The sequence below is a fragment of the Alosa sapidissima genome, chromosome 22, assembly GCF_018492685.1.
Source record: "Alosa sapidissima isolate fAloSap1 chromosome 22, fAloSap1.pri, whole genome shotgun sequence".
NCBI lineage: Eukaryota > Metazoa > Chordata > Actinopteri > Clupeiformes > Clupeidae > Alosa > Alosa sapidissima.
Window position 1 is genome coordinate 4,775,832 of NC_055978.1, and position 8,884 is coordinate 4,784,715.

An 8,884-nucleotide genomic window follows, 5' to 3' on the forward strand; every position below is an offset into this window, starting at 1 on the left:
AAAGATTTCTTTAGAATGTTTAAGATACTAACATGATAGCTTGACACTTATACTGATTCACAAGAATCACCTTCATCAATAGAAATGGTTCAATCACAGCACACAACATTCAGTCATTTATAATATATTACTTTGAGTACAATGCAGTCATTTTTTTTTTTTAAATTGGTGTGAGAACAAAAGAGGGGCGGGGCAGCAAACAGAGTAACCAATTAAAGCGCAGATCTAAATATGACTGGCAGTGCAAGAACACCTGTACACCTGAAGAAGACCACAAAGTCAAAACATTGTGTGTCACTGAAACCTGTTTAGGGTTTTTTAGTAGAACGATACAGTGCGGGAGCATCTTATCTTTCTAAACCAGTGAAATGGAACTGAATCACAATCACAAATTCTCAGTATATTAAAGACGGTACAAAAGCAACATAGTTTGTTTTTTAAAAAAAGACGAAAAATGAATTTACATGTATTTACAAATCTGTCGGCAATATCCTTCACAGTCACATTTCTATGTATGTGTGAGTATATGTGTGAGTGTTGTGTGTTGGCACAGTATGTACAGGACAAGAGCTTTACTTGTGTGTGGTATGGTATGGCGTTTGGACTATGTGTACGGTTTGGTCTAGCTGGCTTTTGCTGTATGTGATTCGGTCTTTGCAGACCCCCTCCACACATCCCCAACACCACCCCCCACCTACACCTACACCCCCACCAACACCCCACTACCACCCCACCCACCCCGATCGACCCCCTCAGCAGTGCGAGCCCACGGCGGTGTAGTTGGACATCTCCCTGCGGATGGTGCTGAAGGGCGACAGCTCCAGCTCGGTGGTGCACTCGTGCTCGTTGTCGTCGCTGGTGGTGGCCGAGGAGCGCGCCTGTCCGCACGCCTCTCCGCCGCCGCAGCAGCAGCAGCAGCAGTCCAGAAAGGCGCGTCCGAACGGCCGGCACAGGCAGAGCAGCAGGGCCGGCGTGACGGCCGCCCGGCAGAAGAGAAGCAGCTGGCTGAGCAGGTGGAGCAGCTCCATGGTGCTCTCGGGCACGCCGGCCGCCATGTACGCCGACACGATGTTGCAGATGTTCTCGGGCACCACGCACGCGCCGTAGACGATGGCCAGCGCCACCACCGTGCAGTTCATCTGGCTCTCCAGCCGGATCTGCTTCTTGTTGCCGCGCGCGCACGCCGCCTCGGCCCGACGGATCTTGCGCGCGGTCACCAGCGAGCAGCCGATGGTGAAGAGCGTGGGCAGGCAGAAGTAGCAGCCGAAGCACCACCACAGCCGCGCGCTGTTGTACGTCAGGCCCAGCACGTAGAGCATGTCCGGCAGCGAGGTGGAGATGCGCACCACGCAACGCTCGACCGTCGCCGGCGCCTCGGACACGCCCGCGTCCTCCGTCACCAGCTGGCGGATCAGCAGCTCGGGCAGAGCCAGCAGGAGGGCGCCGATCCAGATGACGGCCAGCTTGGCAGCGGTGGACGTGCAGTTCTCGATCATCTCGTAGTACATCTGCACGTTGGTGGCGGCGCGGAAGCGGTCGATGCACAGCGCGCACAGGGTGAAGGTGGTGACGCCCAGGGAGGCGACCTGTAAATAACAACAGACAAAAAGAGGATTTACTCGTCTAATCCCCGGTGGATAAACGAAAACATCCAACATATCTTGGGGGGGGGTTGCAATTTTGATTAAATCATAAATGAGATTACACGATTTTTTCTATCAGAAGATTATTTAAAGGTGCTTCTAATGTATTCAGCATTTGTGTACAATGCAGTGGGGCGAACACTCTCCTGGCTCAATCAGAACTTCTCTCTCCTTGTTAAATCAAATTACCCACTGAGAGAGCAACTGTGATCCCATTGGAAACTGGGTGCCAACAGGTTTAAAGAACGACACAACAAACTGTTCACAGCCCACAACTCGACTTGATAAAGTTTTTTTTTTTTTTCTTTCTTGGTCTTTTTCACCGGGATCAGCAAAACCTTTATAGGGGCCCCCAGCCTTAATTATAAATGGCTAACAGATGGCCCGCCGTGGATGGGCGAAAGCACACTAAACAGCGACTTCCTGCCGAGAGAGAGGGAGACGGGGGATTTGCCATGAATTATGAACAAACGGCAGACCTGCATGGCACTAATGAAAAGAAGGACAACAGGAGAAAATGTTTGGCCACCGCTTAGCTCCGTCCCAACGGGGCCTCATTTGGGCCCCAATTGATTCTAATGCCCGCGCACCCAACAAAATGAGACACACAAGCGGACACGTCTGGTTTTCTCAATTTAATTGCGCATGAATCAAAGCCATCAGCATCAAGGGCGACGCTATTAAGGGAAATATGTTTTCCATGCGAGCCTCAGAAGGGCTGTATGCACGCTAAAAGGATGCCGAGCTTTCTGTTTTTGGCGCTCTTAATGGAGATAATAAGGCCAGCTCACTTAATAACCACTCACCATAGAGAATGGGCACAAAAGATATGCAGAAAAGACCATCACTGGGAATAAACAGCCATTATTCAATTAGCCGGAAAAGACATAGCCTCTCTCTCAGACTACGTCCTTGAGAGGGTAAACAGAAATAACCTTCACCTCCCTGGCTCTGGAGAAGAGAGCAGCAAGCTGCCCGCATCCGACTGGGGCACTGCCCTATGCGCCAAGGTTGCTCGGTACGGCTGCACTGTGATCCATATTGCCACCTTGGCACAGGCAAAGGTGTAAACAGTGTGAATATTTCATCGTCTGAGCTTTGGAACGAGGCTGCACTAAACACTGTCAAACGTGCAGGGGAGGACCACTTTGATCCGCGTTCCAAGAGAGGCAGAAAGAGAGTGAGGGAGGGGTAAACAACAACAGCTAAACAAGCTGTGCGTTCTGCAGCACAGAGGATTACAGTTGGACTGAAATAGCAAGGTGCTGCATAAAGGTGTACTCACATGGTTAGTACTACATCGTGCCATACAGTATATAATACATACCATGTATAACAACACAATACTATGTATAATAACACAATATCATGTTATATATTATAATATTCAGTAGCATATAATAAGAGGTAGTGTCCACAAAACTATGGCCCTGTGGCTCATGTTCCTGGCTCAAGATTCATGTTCATGTTGTCATGACACTCTGAGTGACCCAACTGGCCCAAACCTTTGTGTCTATGCTGTGTCTGGCAGCACAGATACTTGGGTTGATTTCTTCCAGGTTGTATAGCAGCAGGTGTCTCGTGAAAGGCTTCTTGAGTTTTCTTTTTGTCTCATCTTTAATAATGGGCCATTAATTTTTGGACGACTCCTTCCTGTGGCAAAATGGCGGGCAGTTGTTATTAATACGCATTTAATGGCCACTTGGAAATGAAACTGAAAACGAGGGGGCAGCGCGCTTGGCACCGACGGCGTCGGCTACAGCAATAATTCTTATCTATCGACAAATGGGATTATGGAGACGAGTTGCCTGCCCAGGCTGCAGACAAAGGCTATTATGGTTATGGCCTCTGAAAGGGTCCAAAAAGAAATCAGGCTCTGTCATAAATCCAGAGCACTGGTCTGAGTGGCGAGAGTAATGGGCCTGCCACCATGACATGAAATATGGACTCTAATCAATACTTTTTCGGCCAAAGACTCTGTGACTTTAAATTGGATCATTCTCTATTGTGCTACATGGTTAGCTTGGTGATAAATTACTGAGTGATTAATAAACGAGTGATTAATACCCATTCTGCATGTGTGATTTTCCCCCCCTCTTTCTGTTTTTGTAATTCATTCCAGATTGTATCTCATCTGGTCACTCTCTCTCTCTCTCTCTCTCTCTCTCTCTCTCTCTCTCTCTCTCTCTTGATCTTGTTTGATGACGAGCTATCTCTAAACAACGCATATTTGCGTCCACAAACAAAAGACGGCCACGAAAAAAAAAGGCATGATTATGAGTTAATCCATTATTTACTAACGCTAATTACATACGTTGAATAATTAACATATCTCACAATTAGGTGTCATGAGCTGATGAGATATGCTAAGCGGTACGCAGAGCAACACCCAGTCGCCTGTGAGCCCATCTTCCTATCAGTGACTCTTTTGTCTTCAGTCTCTTATCAAAGGGAAAGCTTGCAGAAAGCAGTGGTGCCGGCGGCACAAGGGCAACCATTCCACCCCCTCTCCAATTTAGAATATAAGCATGCTGACTTGTGTGTGTGTGTGTTTGTGTATGTGAGTATATGTTGTATTTGTTGTATGTGTGTGTTTGTGTGTGTGTGTGTTGTGTGTTTAGATGTACTGTATGTGTGTATGTGTGTGTGTGTGTGTGTGTGTGTATGTGTTGTATTTGTTGTATGTGTGTGTTTGTGTGTGTGTGTGCCGTACGGATACTGTATCTCTGTGAGTCAGTGACAGGGACCTCACTGTGCAACTCTGTTTCTGTTAGAGCACACAGAGCAGCAGGCTAAAGAAAGCCACTGTGCTTCAAAGAGGTTTAAAAATATTGCCTGTGTTTTTTTTGTTTTGTTTTTTTAAACAGAATATATGAAATGAGAAAATACTTGGAGATGAAATATACAGGGACATGCATCTTAACACTGAGAAAAAGAAAATACACACACAAGCACACACATACGCATACACACACACACATAGAGAGGAGCTGCACTCTGCTGTTATTCCGGTGGAAGGCCTGTGGGCATAAGCTTGCCCCAAAAACCTCAGTCAAAAGACGAGCACGGCACGAGAGAGGATGCTCTTCTGGAGGGGGTGGGGGGTGAGAAGGGGGCTGTGGAAGGATACTGGTTTAGGGGTGGTGGCGGGAGCTGTGGAAGGATATTGGTCTGGGAGTGGGTTTGGGGTGGGGGGATTGTGGAGCGCTAGTCGGAGTGCCACCGAGCCACCAACTTCCAGTGTGTGCATGAGAGCCTCTCTCTATCCCTGCCACCGGAAAGGAGGCATCGGTGTATGACACGACCCCGTGTGCTTCGCGTGAAGCAGTGCAATAGTTATGATGGCTGCACTGCACTTCCCTATGGCACTTCTAGGGCGCCATGAGTGTGTGTGTTCATGCATGTTTTTGTTTTTTATGTCTGCGGGGAAAACAGTCTTTGTGTGTTCTAGTATACACTTGAAACACTTACATATGTATGTTTACATGTTTTCATGGATATATGATTTTGTATATTCAGTAATTTTCTCTCATAGATTGCAAGAAGAGTGACTCATGATAATAGCACAGCACAGCTCCTCTGAATGTGTCAGTGTGTCTGTATCTGTGTGCGAATGAGTGTTTTAATGTGTGAACATGCCTGCACGTCCAAGTGATGAAGTTTATGCATGAATATGTGTGTGTGTGTGTGTAGAGAGAGCATGCATGTATCTGAACACGCATGACTGTATATATAGGCCTGTGCATGTGTGTTTTTATGCATGAATATGTGTGTGTGTGTGTGTGTGTGTGTGTGAGAGAGAAAGAGAGAGTGTGTGTGCTCACTGCTCACTCTGAGTTACAACAGGCAGTGAGTAGTGCAGCTTGGGGCTACCTCTCCCTCTATGTGCACGTCCTCTCTGCAGACTGACTCCACTCATCACTTAACCCAAATTCAATCACAGTCCATCTGGCCTAAGATCCAACCAACTCACACATGGCACTGCCAGAAAGACTCCCAATACAAACAAACCCTGTCAGTACACTTGCATAAACAGCCATATTGAAACACACACACACACACACTTATTATGAAACAAAAATGTATGTATGTTCACATACTTAATACAAACTGCATGTGTTGACAGGCCTGTACATATGCTACCTCCACATACACACACACACGCACACACACACACACACACACGCACATACTCAATCACACATACGGCCTCTTTCAAAAGATTTTGCTACAGTGCAGGAAATCTAATTTAGCCCCGCCATTGTCACATAGGGTCCCTTGGCAGCCGAGTGGCCATACATCAAGTACTATTCACACACTGCCACCATCCCACCTCACAGAGCCGCTGTGTCTTAGGTCCCGCATTCAAACTCCTCTCCATCTCTCTGACTCTGCCCCAGAGAATGCCCCAGAAATCCGTAACACAATGGCAACCTGACACTCACTCAAACACACACACACACACACACACACACACACACACACACACACACACACACACACACACACACACACAAGCACACACAAAGTTGGCATAAAGACAGGACGGGACAGAAAAGCTTTTGTTTCCAGTTTCAAACAGATTCATAGGGTGAGGACGGTATACGCTTCCCAGTATCGCAGCAAAATGCAAGTGACACCCGAATTGTGTTATATGAGAGGTGGGCTGAGACTGGGTGTGGTGCACTGCCACTGATCGAGTTGCTGCTGGCTCGCGGAGTGAGAGAAAAGGCAGATCTGCCAAGATTATGAACTAATGAGAGAGAGATGAGAGAGAGAGAGAGAGAGAGAGAGAGAGAGAGAGAGAGAGAGAGAGAGAGAGAGAGAGACAGACAGAGAGAGAGTGGGCTTGGGTTATTGGGTTGTAAGGTTGTCCTGAGGGCAGGGTAGCAACACATCTCCATGTACAGGCCATGTGTGACATTGGGACATCCAAGTTGTCATGGTGACATGATGAAATCTCACATATCACTCATCTATTTATTGGAGTAGGGAGACAGTGGACCAGAGCTGTCTTTTCCAAAACACCCTCCAGCAATGATGGTGTACACAGATTGTCTAATGATAATAATGACGATGAAAATAAATAGCTACATGTGATAATTACCTCAATGTATGGTACCACTCTACAAGTGAATTGGCCCAAGAGCCACGTCTTTGTCAGCTCATGGAACACCACAAGAGGCAGGCAGAAGAAGAGCATGACAAAATCCCATATGGCCAAGTTGGCCAATAGAGAGTTAGAGATACTCCTCATGTAGTAGTTGTGGCACACAATGCACATTATTGCAATGTTCCCGACTATTCCGACCAGGAAAATGATGACGGACACACACATGATGGCGTATGCCCCGAAAGTTTCGCTGGTGACTGGGTAGAAGGGATTTGGGAAATATTCCTCCTCGTTATCCAGCTCGTATGGAGGAGTCATCGGGGTCATATCCCACGGGTCTTCTTCTTCCTCATCTTGTTTAGTGTGATACTCGACACTCCTTGTCAGGTCAAACGGGAAATGGGTGGACGTAAGGGCCATGAGTTTTGTCGAAGGTTCCCACATAGTGAAAGGGGCACTCAACACGTTGACAGAAGTTTCAGGGCGCGTGAAAGCGGCGGCACCGCCGACGCTGTTTATCCCTTTTCGGCCGTTCTTGTGTGCTTTCTTTTGGTTTTCTTTTGTCCCTCTTTTCCTCCGATGGTTCCTCTTGTGCAGTCCTCGCTTGCTCATTGAAGGAGGCTTAGTGTCATTATGTCCACCTGGCGTTCCCATGGTAGCAGGCATCTCGCTATTCAACTTTTTCCTCTTGTGTCGCCGCGAGTGCTTGTTTTTGGTTTCGACTGAGCCTTCTCCTCTTTCCGTCCGGTTTCTTGAGAGATGTGCATGTCGGGTGTGCTTACTTTCTCTAACTGTGCCATGATTTCTAAAGGATGATGCATCGACACCCTTCACTGGTGACCCAGTGGCTTCCAAAAAGGCTACACCTGTGGCGTGGCGCCTAGTAGTGTCAATGGCATTAGCTTTGTTTTGAGTGATACTTTCTCCGTTGGAGCCAAAGGCTCCTCTGCATGTACTGTTGCAAAAATCTCTCCCAGTGTCTTTGGTTCCTATGTCCCCATCATTGCTTAACGATGCCACATACACGTTTCCCCAACAGAGCAGCACCGCTTTTACTAGCAACATCTGCATTGTCTGAGCCATTGAATCCGGGTATTATCTTAGTAGTTGGGTAAAAAATCTCTCAGATTCAACACCACAAACGGCGGCGACATACAGACTAAATCTCGAGTCATTACTTGCGCCACCTGTAAACAAACTTCGTCTATATTCTTGTGAAACAAGCACGCTTTGTTGTTTTAATCCAGTCATAGGCGATGGGTCAGATCTGTGTGTGGTCCTTCTACTTTGTAATCCAGTTGTAAGCAATATCCTCCTTTGACTTTTCTCCCTCAGCGAAGTAGCTCCAGGTGCTATTTCTTCTGAAGCGAGGTATCCTTGAACACAGAGGTGCTCCTGCTCACGGATGGCAGTGGCAAACCCATCGCAATACAACAAAATGGTTGCATTTTGTATTCCTTGGGTGCGGCAACCTGAAGTTTTCCTGGATGGTGGTGGTGATGCGGCGCAGCGGCTTGCTGTGTTTTCCCCTCCACCGTGCTCAGCAACGCGGCGGGGTCTGTGGGATACACGGTCTGTGTGTCACGCGCAGCCGGGGAGGTGCAGAGCGTAGCCTAACAAGAGTGGCTCCGCCAGTGAGCGCCTCGGTGAGGACTCGGCAAGAAAATGGACTCCCCCGGCGGCTAACCCTGATCTGTCAAACCAAATCCATCAGCATCACCCCTCCAGACCACAGCAGCTGGCAGGCAACCACGCCCGCTCCTGTGCGTAATAAATGTATTATCGTTGGCAATTATGCATGTCAGAGAGAACATATCACACCAAATTGATAGTGATGTAAAGAGAGCCTACAACATGATCTGTCTGGAAAAATAAATGTACTGCATTGATGGAATGATTATCAGAGAACTTGTCTCGTATGGCTCCATATGAAAGCATTGGACAATGTGGATATTACAACATGATCAGTTTGTAGCATTATGATATCTATTAGATTAACATTTCCTCATATGTCATAAGTGCAGGAAAATTAGCGTAGTGCATGATTCCAAATGTAGATCTCTGTGTTTCATCTAGATCTCTGTGTCTCATCTCTGACAAGAAACAGACTACAGTATTTTGGCACTTG

The 8,884-nt window shown here is 47.3% G+C and overlaps 1 protein-coding gene across 1 annotated transcript; it reads right to left on the minus strand.

Annotated features, from left to right (window-relative positions):
* Window positions 1–743: 743 nt before the first annotated feature.
* gpr37b (G protein-coupled receptor 37b) lies at window positions 744–8,640 on the minus strand. The gene is made up of 2 exons (XM_042078719.1): window positions 6,751–8,640; window positions 744–1,586 (listed from the first exon to the last, which is right to left on the minus strand). Exons 1-2 carry the CDS (start codon window positions 7,837–7,839, stop codon window positions 753–755), a joined length of 1,923 nt encoding a protein of 640 aa, XP_041934653.1. The 5' UTR covers window positions 7,840–8,640; the 3' UTR covers window positions 744–752.
* Between the last annotated feature and the right edge of the window lie 244 nt (window positions 8,641–8,884).